At 50.5% G+C, this 13,343-nt stretch overlaps 2 protein-coding genes across 2 annotated transcripts; both read left to right on the forward strand.

Annotated features, from left to right (window-relative positions):
* Window positions 1-347: 347 nt before the first annotated feature.
* LOC120841945 (ATP-dependent RNA helicase DDX39A-like) lies at window positions 348-7,354 on the forward strand. The gene is made up of 5 exons (XM_040212930.1): window positions 348-540; window positions 2,788-2,903; window positions 3,654-3,930; window positions 5,525-5,643; window positions 7,064-7,354. The coding sequence occupies exons 1-5, from the start codon at window positions 348-350 to the stop codon at window positions 7,352-7,354; spliced, it is 996 nt and encodes a 331-aa protein (XP_040068864.1).
* A 4,752-nt stretch (window positions 7,355-12,106) lies between these two features.
* LOC115332214 lies at window positions 12,107-12,964 on the forward strand (the record flags this gene model as incomplete). Its single annotated transcript, XM_040212940.1, has 1 exon — window positions 12,107-12,964. A coding segment is annotated over one exon (858 nt), but the record flags the coding sequence as incomplete, so codon positions are not given.
* Window positions 12,965-13,343: the final 379 nt, after the last annotated feature.

Genomic DNA, 13,343 nt, shown 5'->3' on the forward strand with positions numbered 1-13,343 from the left:
AATAGCTCATCTGTTTTATATTATTGAAATATCATCACGTGTGTATATGCTAACAGTAAACGACCCGTAGTTTTTGTATTGAGAATTGGTGTGTCGGTATTTCGGACGCCTTTAGCGTCTTTGTCCGGCACTTCCATTGGTTGTCAGGGAACGCTGAACCGAGAAGCGTTGTTTACCCCGTAGTAATCGCAAAAACAGAAAACAATAAGCGTCTACCGGCCAAAGAAAGGTACGAATGATTGCAATTGTTGCTTTGAATCATAGAACTATCTGTGGCGAGCTTCCAGCGATGACTCATTGTTTTGACTCCCGCCTTCAGGTAGATATCGAGCAGGGACAAAGCAGCCATGGCCGACAACGATTTGTCGGACTACGAGGACGAAGAGGAGCAGGAGCAGACCGCCGGGGAGCCCATTTCGGAGGTGAAGAAGCCGACTGGGGGCTACGTGTCCATCCACAGCTCCGGTTTCAGGGACTTCTTGCTCAAGCCCGAACTCCTGCGCGACATTGCGGACTGCGGCGTCGAGCACCCTTCCGAAGGTGCGTTTACGGCGCTCGTTGGGCGTCGAACGTAGCCGGTGACATCGCATAACAAAACGATAAATGGCGTTCGATGGATCGAAATTCCGAAGTTATCTATATTTTGATGCTGACACGAACAACTGAAATGTATCGCGGGCGTCTTTTAACTCACGTTCGGCTTCTGCCTCGCGCAGCTGTTTTCAGTGGTCAATTGTGACAAAGCTTCAGGGCTGCTTACGCCACGCCCAGCAGTTCCTTTCCCTGTCAACTTTGGTGTTACTGTTACCAGCGTCATTTCATTGATGAGTGAGGTCTTCTCTGTTATTCATTTTCTTTTTGTGCTTGGAGTGGGGCAGGTGCTCATTCCATTTTGTATATGGTGTTCAGCTCTGTCGAAGCTACCGGTACAACTTTATTTACTGACTCAAGGCTGATTCAGACATTTAATTGACTTCCTGCGTTGCACAGACATTGGTTACCCTAGCAACCTGTAAAATCATCTCGTTTTCACCTGTTGTAGTGCAGTTACTCGTGCTTAATGGCGAGGAGATCAAACTATAGGGAGCACTCTGACCCGTTTCTTGTCCCCACACATCAGAGTTTACCCAACACAAAGCCTGTAAACATTCCCACAGGCCTTGTGGGCGTATTCACGTCTTAACATAAAAATGCTAGCAATAAACGAAGCAACGTTTATTGTTGGTGCCGGATCCCTCTTGAAAGTAGTCAGAGAATGCGAGCTTGAGCCAATTCGTCGGCTTTTGTGCTGAGCTGGGCATGTGCAGTGTGCATGCTGCATTGTTCATGCAGGCCGGAGTGGTAACAAAAGAGTCCCTCTTTCCCCTCAGGTGACACAAGAACACGAACTCCAGCTCAACGCTAATGCGACGTTAGGTTAAGTCAACCGAGCAATGAGTCATTGTTATTTGTTGTCCCCAACTGTGTAGTTCTGAAGTTAGCGGCTTGGGGTGGGCCACGGTCTGGTCTCCTCCCTAGTACCTGGCTTGCATTGACGTCGCAGCAGCCACCATTGCTCCGCACCATGCCCACTGTACCTGTACCTTTTGCAGCATGCATTTGAACCATCAAATTTGTTCTTCTTGGCAAACCTTGCCGAAAAGAAAAAAATGTGATGGTTCGAAATGTATGGCTGCAAAAGGTACGAGCACAGGAGCACGGCATGGTGCCATGACGTCACATGAAAAGCATGTATATATATGCAAATGTCTTACCCATTCTTAGTTTGTATGACAGATTGCACAAATTAAATATTTTGGTGAGGTCACACGCTGGGGCCAGTAGCTTTGACAGCTTGTACGCAATGTGTTAAATAAATTTGTAAATGTCTTGCAGTTATACTCTATTTCACGGTAACAGGGCGGTCTGTGGAAGCTACGGCCCCTGCGACCGAAGTAGAGCGTCGGAGCGAGGAACGTGATACCACGTCGCGGGACACTGCGTATGTTTCACTGCGCTAAATGCGAGGCCTGGAGTAACCGGCTGTCGTCTGCTGTGAAACCAACTTTGGATGAACGTCCACTGACACAACATTGCCATCTGCTAGAGTAGTGCTCTCTGGAACAGTTCATGGGACAACCTTACACTCAATTTACCCGTGAATCTTTGGCGAGTGCTAACACCAGGGCCCAGTGCTCTTTTGAGCAGAAGCAGTCGATTACGCGGCTGCGACTGCCAACGGCCACGGTTCTACAATGGGAAAAAGTTGGGAACGAATATGAATGTGGCATCACTTCTTTTTAGCTCATATATAATTGAAACTCGTAAGTCGTGAATATTTTTTTTTATATTCTTGATAGGGATGGTATGGTGGTTGTTAAAAGAAAAAGAAGCCTAAAATACATTTTTTTCGGTCGGCGCTGTCGGTGTAGCGGTAACGAGGCCACCGTGGTCTCAACCATAGAGTGTTATCACGTGCTTTGCTCCGACAGTGGTATTGGTTCACGGGGGCCGCAGCCTCGACAGTTTTGAAACAGCACGAGAATAAAGTTTTGCAGCTGGTGCTACACATGTTAGTTGACATTTTCTATTGAGTTCAAACGAAATGCAAACAGGATCACGTGGCCGTCGACGCGCGTTGCGCCTCCTGGAGGCCTCTGGAAATTAATAAAACTAGAGTTGTGCTGGGCAAATGCAAATGTGTGACCTGCTTTTAATGTGACACCATGCACTTCACCCCCGTTCGGTGAGGAAACTTTTGCCTGACCTGTGTGGTGTCCCCCCCCCCCCCCCTCCTTGGCTTTGCAGTACAGCATGAGTGCATTCCCCAAGCGATCCTGAGCATGGACATCCTGTGCCAAGCCAAGCCTGATATGGGCAAGACGGCCGTGTTTGTGCTGGCCACTCTGCAGCAGCTGGATCATGTAGCAAAACGGTGTGGGTGGTTCTCACTATCCCGGTAAGAGTGGTAATACTTGGTATTGGTGCAGCATCATAGAAATTAAACGCGCACCTTTTCATTCTCAAAGTTGGGGCTTTTCCCATCAGTAAAATGCTGAATTTATATTGTTGCGCTTCAGCCTTTGCTGAAATATCTAGATTGTGCTATATGGAAAGCACAATCCACTGTCAGTATTAGAAAAAAACATTGTGGTTTAACTTCCTCAGACCTAAACAATACCAACAACCATTTTATTTTTTGTAGTGTGTTTCATTCTACTCAAATTCTCAATGTGTAATTGGGATACTAAAGCTAAGCAGCCCCGAAGTCCTATAATAGATGCAATTCAGTTTTTAAAAGGCACCTGTTTAATTAATTTAGAAAACAATAAACAGTCAACCCAAAATGTGAAGGCAATTTTTTTTTCTATGTAGAGTTTTTGGGGGAAATTGGTCTCTCGTTATTTTGTGACATTCTGCAACACCGTGGCGTCGGTTTTACGGGGGAAAGCGCAAATGAATGGACAAATTGTTTGGGATTGGTGGTTCCGTTAAAAAGGAGTGACATGTCTTCAAACGAGATTTTAATTTACTTGTAGTACTTGTTTGCTGGGGAAGCCTGCTTGGGGCTGTGCATGTGACCAATCGTGATCCAACTGTGGCGAGGCACCACTTGCCACATCTGTTCGTGAATGCTGCGGGAGTCGTAAGCTGAGGTCCTTTCCCGGTCGCAGGTGTCCGTGCTGGTGATGTGCCAGACCCGAGAGCTGGCCTTCCAGATCTTGAAGGAGTACGAGCGGTTCTCCAAGTACCTGCCCTCAGTGCGGGTGGGGGTGTTCTTCGGGGGCATGAACGTCAGTAACGACGAGAAGCCGCTCAAGAGCAGCTGCCCCCACGTGGTAGTGGCCACCCCGGGCAGGGCCCTGGCCCTGGTGCGCTCTCGCAAGCTCCAGCTCAAGCACATCAAGCACTTTGTGCTCGACGAGTGCGAGAAGATGCTCGAGCAGCTCGGTGGGTCTTCCTCGCTCCCCCGCCCGAGCCCTTTTGTTGCTGCTTGGCCGGAGCCACGCCGCCCGAGACGCGTCTCGGACTTGAGTGTTTTTCGTTCTGTTTTGTGCATGCCTCGAAAGTGGTTCCGATGTGCCACAAATGCTGTGGCAGAAGCTGGAGTGTCATTGCTTGATGTCGTGGTCCCGGTGGCCGGGTGTAGAAGTTCTGTAAAAAAGTGGGAGGGAATACGAGCGCTGCTGTCGACGCTGAGTTGCAACCCCTGGCTGCCGACGCTTTTGTTGGACTGTGAAGCTGGAGGTCGACCTGCGGCGGAACAAGCGTCTGCCACATTCACCAGCGCCGCCGTGACTCCGCCAGGATTCACGTCGACCTGCGGCGGTTGTAACGATTGTGCGATCTAGTCAGACGGAAATCAAGGGACCACTTTTTAGGATCTGGTAAACGCCGGTCGGAGGCGTGTTTCGGGCACTGTAATTGGAGCTCGGCATGGCTACAGACCTTTCGCCAAATCACTTGAGCACCAAAGAGAGTTGCTGGAACGTAGGTACATGTGCTGCACACGCTCACATTGCCTGCATAAGAGTTCGGAAGGGAATTTCCAAAATGAGGCTTCGACGAATGGACTTGCAAAGTGTCTTTTGCTTTAGGACAGTTAGTTCTTCGGATGCCAGCAAGTTGAGCGCATTTAACTGCACTCGAGACATGCTCCTCAGTGCTCGGGTATTTCAGTGAAAGGTCCGTCATATGGAGTGCCCCACGACCTCGTTGAACTATGGTCTGTTGTAATGCAGGATATGTAGGAGAAGCTAGCACATGCTTGTTGCCTTTCGTTGTGCTTTGGCTGTGTGTGCTCTGAAGACGCGGAAGCATTATTGAGCGTAGGAAGCTGGTGCTGGAGGTGGAGCTTCTACTGCAATTACGTTGAAGCTGACTAGGATACTGGACAAATTATCTAATTGAGTGCTCACTCCCTTTGACCTTAACTATAAGCGAACGAAACCTGCAAGGGCAAGGGCAATGCTTGCAGTGTACCTGCTATGTAAATGTACTCATGAAGTTGAAACAGTCTTGGGACTGCATGCTCCTGCTTGAAGTATTTACTTTGCTCGCTCCGATGATGGAACAGATGCAGGGCACGATTTGCTGCATCCCTCGCTTTTAAAAATTTGTAGTTGGGCTAGTTGGCGAACATTATGAATCATGGTGTAAGGTGAAAAAAAAACGCATGAAAGAAGGAAGGCGCCTGTACATGCCTTATTTTCGGTGTCTGTCTGTTGCACCTTGCACTGCGACTCCTTTGTGATAGTGGGACAACTAATGTTCCTAAGGAAAGGACTATCTCCTACTGGTTGTGTAAAATTTGCTGGCATCTGTACTTGATTGAGGCTATGCAGGTAACTATTTGCCTCGCGGCAAAGCTGACATTGTGACTGTCGCTCATTTTATTAGCCCAGTTTTAAACAGATCATTTGAAGGGAGCAGCCATGGCTCTTATTATTCTCGTGTGTATGGCAGTATCCTAATATACCTAGTATGTGGCTGTGAGTGAGCAAATCTAGAATTACCCTTGTATGCTTTTCTTTCTCCCCTCCAGAAATGCGTCGAGACGTGCAGGAAATCTTCCGCAACACACCCCAGGAGCAGCAGGTCATGATGTTCAGTGCCACGCTGAGCAAGGATATCCGGCCCGTCTGCTTCAAGTTCATGCAAGACGTAATTACCCCCAACAGCCTTCATCCCTCGCACACCACACCTCCACTTGGCCAGCCGGCTTCGTTGTCCAGGTCTCCTACGTCCGTCCTCCGTGACTGAGGCCTAGCTAGCTGGATAGAGCATTCCGGGAAGGTCAGAAGCATGTGCGCAATGTCAGGGGAAGCTGAATAAGTTTGACATCGGGAGAATCGTTACTCAATGGCCAGGGCCCGCGTGTTAGTAGTCAGGAGCGTCTTACACCGCACGGAATCCATCGAGAGCAAAGGGTTAGTTTCGGCGACGTCAACCAAAGTCGGTTTTGCATTGACCTGCGGAGGGGGCATCGTTGGAAGCAAGTTAGGATGAGTCGGGGCGTCCGTTCAATCTTGCGGTTTCCTCGGGAAAGCATTGTCATCTGGCTTCGTCGTCTTCAAAAGTCTGCGCGTGGGAAGGCGGGGTTAGGGCGTCCATCAGAGCTTGAGGACCCCCCGAGAGAGCTTGTCGGAGGGTGTTGTCATCTGGCCTCTTCGTCTTCGAGAGTCTGCGCGTCCGCCTGCGTGGGAAGAGCCTAGCTAGACCGGATGGATGGGGTCCCCCTTGCGTCTTCAACTCCCAGCTAGGGTAGGTTCCCTCGTCACCCCGGAGGGCCGAGGTTGTCGGGTCACGGTGCCGAGATCGGTGGTGTTGGCACGCCTCGCGTTAAGGACACTTGTGGTGCCGTGCATCTGGACATTGTGCTCTGAAGACCGTCGTCGTATGGCGAGAGCTGCGACGGTTGCTGCTTCGTCGTCTCCGCCGGAGCGGGAAGTTGTGTGTGGGCGTCCGAGCTTGGCCGGTGGCTGCTGCTGCGTGCTCCGGAGCCGGACGGGCGCTGGCTTGGCTCGGCGACGGCTGCGACCCGCCGAGGACGCCGGACCGAGGACTGGTGGTCTTTGGGTGGACGGTATCTGTGGGGGGGCACGGGTGGCATTGTGCTTGTTTTCAGGTTGTTGGGAATGTTGGCTGGGTGGAGGTGAAAGTTCAAAGTTCTGTTGAGAAAAGGGGGGGGGGGGGGGGGGTATGACCTTTGTGTTCTGTTCCGTTTGAGGACGTTATGTTTAGTTTTCTTACGGTAGATTTCTTGATTTAGAGACAGACTAGGGGAGGCTCTAGGGAAAGTGGGAGCTGAAAAAGAAAGTGTAAGCTTTGTAGTTTGTATGGTGTGTCTAGTTACGGGGGCGTTGCTAACTTATAAAAAACAAATAGTATTGATGAACATGGAAACTCACAACGACAACAACTGGATTTCAGTTCACTGTGGGCACTACCCTCGTTGCAGGACCTGTTGTGTGTAGGGATGCATGCCAAGAGACTAGGGGAAGCCGTTGCTATACTTAGCTTCCCAGAGTTTTTTCCCGACGGACCCGCGTTGAGTTGCCCATCTGATGCATTCTCCTTCCAGCCGATGGAAGTGCATGTGGACGACGAGGCGAAGCTGACCCTGCACGGGCTGCAGCAGTACTACGTGAAGCTGAAGGACAGTGAGAAGAACCGCAAGCTCTTTGAGCTGCTCGACCTGCTCGAGTTCAACCAGGTGGTGATCTTTGTGAAGATGGTGCAGCGCTGCATGGCCCTCGCCCAGCTGCTGGTGGAGCAGAACTTCCCCGCCATTGCCATCCCCCGCGCCATGACACAGGAGGAAAGGCCCCGCCACTGTGACACCCGGAGTGTGAGCTGGAACTTTTCCGATTAACCATCTTCATCGCGACATTTAACAGCTTGACACTCTTGCTCCTGTGACCAAATTTGTTGCCACTTGCTGTGAAAGGGTTGTGTGTAGGTGGAGGGTGCATTAGACTTAGGAACAGAAGAAGTGAATGTTGCATTCTACTGGATGGAAACATTGAACTCTGTCTCTGCACAATTGTAAACTTTGGTTCTAATCTTTGATAAATTACAAGTAATAAAATCTTTTCAGAGTTAGGAATTAGAAGTTTAACTACAGTGGATGCCTCGAGCTGTGGGGAGACATATTGGTGAGGAGACGAAACTATGAAGGTGCATTTTCATTATCATCATCACCACAAACAATCGCTGTGTGGCAAACAACTTCGACGGTAGCACTCTCCTAGTGTACGCCACATCATTTCCACGCTCGCTGCATATTTGTTTGTAGCGATATGGTGTGCACTTACTGCATACCGCAGTGCTCAAAGCATGCTTTTGAACCGGGTATATGCGGCGCGGAGGGCACTCGATGACATGATCGCGGTTGAGCATGTCCTCTCCTTCGACGACACACCGCTTGCTTTTGCCAATGTCGTCCATGATTGTCGCGAGAGACAAAGTAACTAATAAGTGGAAATGCATGTTTCGTGAATCATTGAGAAAAACGCGAACGCTGTCCCAGCACTCCCGCGCGTGACCACGCATGCGCTTGTTTTGCCTGCCAAAAGGACTTTGATGACATTGAATGCAAGAGGGGGCTAGATTACTTCTATATAAACACGTTTAGAAGAAAATAATAGTGTTACATATCTTCCACGAGCCTTTCGTTGCCGTCTTCTATGGTGTCGAATGAATTAATGACTGCGGTTGGATGGTTTGCTTGCCATACAGCGTTAGTTCCCGAGGCGGATGCTGGGGAGTGCCACTCCTCAATCTCTTCCACAATAATCTCGTGTTAGGCTGCGTGGCATGGCTTGTGTCGACTTGGTGTTGGCAATTTTTCACCTGTCGCTCTTAAGTGTCCATGTTTCGTCGCCCAAATCGTTGGTCCAGCATCGATATGTTTCGCTGCTTTAATAGTTTGATAGCAGAAAGAAGAATGGTGGTGGTTGTAGTGGGTGTTTGTGAGAAATCCGAACCCGGCTTTTCTCACCGCAAAATTAAAGTAGATATCGCGGAGAGCTCAAACTTCGTCAGAACGTAGCCCCAGTCGTTCGAGCAAGATGCCAAAGTTTCAGCACCAACCGTTATCATATTCAAAAGTTTTAAGTGATTTTTTGAAGTTTTCAATGGGAAAATGGGGCCCACTTTTGCCGGTTTTCGGTTTCTGGCGTCATAAAGCTCCTTGTATTCAAGAGCTCGGTCTGCCGCCATTTTTCCGTTCAAATTTTCAGAAAATTGCTTAAAACTTTTGAATAAGATAACGGTTGGTGCTGAAACTTTGACATCTTGTTCAAACAGCTGGGGCTACGTTCTGACAGGGTTTGAGCTCTCCTCAATGCCTAGTTCATATTTGAGGCTCGAAAAGCTGTGTTCGGATTTCTCACAAACACCCGGTATATTCATGGTGTGTCATTTTGTGCACCTTGATGGGTTAAAGGGAAACCTGAGTCTTCTCTGTTACCTGCAAAGACTGTGATCTCATCCCTTGAAGTTTGTACACGTCCAGTTGTTGTCCAACGAAAAATTAGTTGATCAGCTGCATTCCTTGCCAAAGATTTTCAGTGGAAAGCATTCCTTTTCTGGATTCTATTCTACCTACATTCCTTACCCTGCAGCATTATCCTTGTGAGGTGTACTCAAGTCAGGGATGGGCAGTATTTCTAATACAAATATTTCAAATACGTATTTCAAATACTTTGTGTATTTTGCATTTGTATTTAATTACAAGTTGGGTAATGTATCTGACGCGTGTATTTAAGTACTAAAATATGGGTATTTCAAATGCAATTGTAATTAAATACAAGTTTGTGGGCAAAAATGCATCCCTCATATTTATTGTCACTGTCCAGAGCAGGAAGACTAGAGCAGGAAAAAAACTACGTACCGCACCGAATGCAGTGTCTCTCAATCAAGCACAAGCGTTTAGTGACTTTGTGATTACGGTGTTAGTCCAGGGCAAGAATAGTGACGAAATCGACGTTCACAGGCAGACTGGATAAATAAGTGCCTGTGACTACTTCTGGTGCTTTCCAGCCTGATTTCCATCCATATTTTTGCCTGGAACGTTCTAAATGCGGAGGTCGTCCAGATTTTCGTAACTGGTGCGCGTTGCAACAATAAAAAATTCTCTAGCTAGTGCTGCGCGTCTTGGTCGTCTCGGTTCTTTGCTGGTCTATTACCAGTGTTGCGGAATGGGCACCCCCATTTCATTCCAATTCCATACCGGCGAATTAGAGTTTTCGACAATTCAATTACTTTCAACTCCTAGGAATGGAGACACTGGGCCCATTCCCACTCCTGGAATGGCTGAATCGTTCCATTCCATTCCTCTAAGTCCTAAACGTGAGAATTGGCACTTTACAGCTGCATTGTGTTGCCGGTATAAGCAGCATAAAGCTGACATAATCAAATGCAAAAACAATTGCAAAAAAAAAAAAATCTAAATTCCTTAAAAAAAGCACTGATTTTACTAAGCGGGCCGCTGGTGGCACAAAGTGTTTATTTACAATGAGCTGCAAGCATCGAGAAAACCCCTTGATATGTCGATGCTTGTTGAAGACACCGGTCTCGCGACCACTAGGCTGGCAACAGCAAAACTTAAAACCACTCATTTTCTTTTCTTTTTTTTACTTTTTTGCATTTGACTTTTAGGACATACGCGGCCAGCGTGTTTGTTTGATAAGACTATAAAAATATACTGTTCGTGCATGGCGCAGGAATAAGCTATATTACTGTATTCTTCAAATACTGCAACACGGTTAGTACACTGTTGAAAGCGACTCCAACACAGCGGCAAGAACACATCCACCGACAAAATGCAACCTGTGCGGCTAAGCACGACGAACCGTATTGTAGTGGTGTAAAACTACCGAAAGTACTATCGATAGTATCGATAGTCGCCAGAAATCTGACTATCGATAGTAAAACAACTATCGATAGTTCTATCGATAGTCGACTATCGAAAAACTATCGATAGCCCTATCAATAGTCGGCCACCAAAGAACTATCGATACTCAACTATCAAAAAACTCTCGATAGCACTATCGATAGTCCGTTATCGAAAAACTATCGATAGTCGACTATCAAAAAACTCTCAATAGCACTATTGATAGTCGGCTACCGAAAAACTATCGATAGTCCGCTATTAAAAAAACTATCAATAGTACTATCGATAGTTGACTATCGAAAAACTATTGATAGTTGACTATTGATAGTTCTTCGACGCTATTGATAGTTTCGGAAAAACTATCGATAGTTTTGCATCACTACCATATACGTAACGAAACCTGTTTTTAAACGGATAAGTTCACGCTTGCTTTACGAATCTCGATATTTCTTATCACATCCAATTCAATTTTTGGGTGGTTCGCCTGCCCTTTTCTAGCCTTTGCATACTCATTCTCGTGTTTCCTCCTCAGATGGCGAATAAAGTTCGATGATATACGCCGACTGCAGCGTGTATAGTTTCGTTGCACAACTATCAGCGCGCAGCTTGTTTATTTTCTTCGCGACTAATGTCGAAAAATGTCTTCCACGATGCCCAGACTCGATCCGTCCTCTTCGCGCTGATCGAGAGGCGGGTTCAAGCAGCAGGCGGTACCAACCAATTCATTCTTCTACCTCGGTGTCGGTTGCTCGCGTTGTGACGTGTGGGAACCCTCTCCCTGGCTCCCCCGCGCTCCGTGACCTTCCCGGTCCCCGCCGCCGTACCGTCGGGCGCTCCTTCGTTCCCCGTGACCTTCCCGTTTTCCGTCGCCGTCCTGTCGCGGAACGTCCGAGCTCTCCGGGAGGAACGGGGCAAGCGCCCCCTCACCCAGCGCTGACGTCGGAGGGTCGGCTCGCGGCAAGGTTCCCGATTGCACGGTCGGCGGGACAAGGACTTGGAAAGGTCTTAAAAGGGGAACGGAGACAAAGGAAGGGGTCTTGGGCTGCCGACTTCGAAAGGGACCGGTCAGGGAGGTCATTGGGACGACAGCGACGAGCGGCTCTTCAACGACGTGAGTTTGAGTAAACTCTTTTGAACACGCACTGTGTGGGTGACTTCTTGGGGAGCGAGCGAGGCACGTCCCGATCGGGCGTCGATAGTGACCCACATAATCTGGCGCCCACGTGGGAGCCCGATCGGTTGGCCGTTGCTTTCGCTCCTCCCTGAGAGGTCGCGCACTTTGCGTTTTCGCGGATTTTGGAGGTTAGCGTGCTCGAATTTTGCGAATTGTGTTCGAGTTTGTAGAAAGTGACAATGGTCGACACCAGGTCGACCACCGGCGCGAGTAAGGACGGTTCGTCGGAGGACGAGTCTGGGCGAGATAGCGGGGGGGCTGCTCCGATTAGCGGAGACTCGGGCTCACGCGCGCCCCCGGAGACTGGGACTTCGCCCCCACCTTCACCAGCGACGGAAGGCGTGCTAGACGCCGGTGAACTGATGCGCGCAATGACGCGGATGATGGACGCGATGTCACGCCAGATGGGGACAGCCCCAAGCGTCGCGAGTGCCGCGCCTTTGCCGATACCCCGCCCGCGGTTGAGCGTGCCTACGCCGACGTACTCGGGGTACTCCAACGGGAAATCGGTGCACGATTTCCTGCAGGATTTAGACGCGTACGTAACCGCTTTGGGGGCATCGGACGCAACAGCCCTGCTGCAGATCGTGCCGATTGCACTGACGGGCGACGCCGCGCGTTGGAGACGGCTGCAAACGCCGTTCCAATCAATGGCGGACTTCCGGGCGCGGTTTCGGGAGGAATTCCTTCCTCCCGACTACGAGATGCGGATTCGCGACGAGCTGGCGAGCCGCACTCAGCACCCGGATGAGAGCCTCGTGGAGTACGTCCGTGCGCTCCAGGAGCTCTACTCGCGGGCCGAACCCTCCGCGCCTAACGCGGAGAAAGTAGCGAGGGCGATCCGCCAGTGCCACCCCAGATTTAAGGCGTATCTTGGAGGACGCGATTTCGCAGACCTCGAAGCACTGGCGAGAGAGGCGCGCACGGTTCAAGCGGGCTTGCTCGCTGAGCTGCAGTATCGGCCCCCTCCAAGAGCCGAGGAGTCCTTGGAGCCGGGTTGCGCGTGGACGGGACGCGCCGCGGACGGTTACGTCGAGTCGCAGACGGAGTACGTGGCCGTCGCGGATCGCGGGAATGGCGGAGCCATTCCACCTCGGGCCCTCGACCCATTCGGCTTCGAGCAAAGGCGCAGGGTAGCCAGCGCACACTCAGCCGGGGCGCAACCCCGTAGGGGGGGCGGCGCGGTCGAATACCGCGGAGACGTGACGCGTTACGACGCTCGCGGCAGCGACAACAGCGCTCGGCGAGGCGGTGCGCCGCGTGCCGTTAGCGACAGATCAACTGTAGCACGCGACGACCGCGGCCAAGTCAGGTGCTTCAGGTGCCACCAGCCTGGGCACATCAGGCGGCAATGCACGTGGGCAGCGGCCGAATCCGGATACTCGGAAAACGCGCGGGGCCGGCGCCAGTAATCGGGTTGCCCGAATCAAGGTTGCCGGCCGCTGCCGAGGCCCCGGGTCAGTTCGCCGACGGGGCGGAAGTCGCGGGCAGCGATCGGGTAGCGTTCGCGCCGTCGGCATGTCGGGCTCAGGACTCAACACCTGAAAGGGGTCCGTACGTGCGGGTAGAGATCGGTGGTAAAGATTATCTAGCATTAGTCGACACCGGCTCAACCCTCTCTCTCATCGGAGACTCCGTGTACACGGACTGCCGCAAAAGAAACCTGTGCATGCGCGAAGTTGCAACTCCGTTGCGTTTAGCGGCGGGATCGGCCGAGGCGCAATGCGCAGTTCGCCTTCACCTCGGCCTCGACGGCAAGCGAAGGAGGCAGCGCTTTGTTTACCTGCCGGG

The sequence above is a fragment of the Ixodes scapularis genome, unplaced genomic scaffold, assembly GCF_016920785.2.
Source record: "Ixodes scapularis isolate PalLabHiFi unplaced genomic scaffold, ASM1692078v2 PGA_scaffold3__209_contigs__length_174095766, whole genome shotgun sequence".
Lineage (NCBI taxonomy): Eukaryota > Metazoa > Arthropoda > Arachnida > Ixodida > Ixodidae > Ixodes > Ixodes scapularis.

Coding starts and splice junctions, on each gene's coding strand:
- LOC120841945 (XM_040212930.1), top strand. CDS start 348: ATGGCCGACAACGATTTGTCGGACTACGAGGACGAAGAGGAGCAGGAG. Junction 541..2,787: donor CGTCGAGCACCCTTCCGAAG/GTGCGTTTACGG, acceptor TTGGCTTTGCAG/TACAGCATGAGTGCATTCCC. Junction 3,931..5,524: donor GAAGATGCTCGAGCAGCTCG/GTGGGTCTTCCT, acceptor TCTCCCCTCCAG/AAATGCGTCGAGACGTGCAG.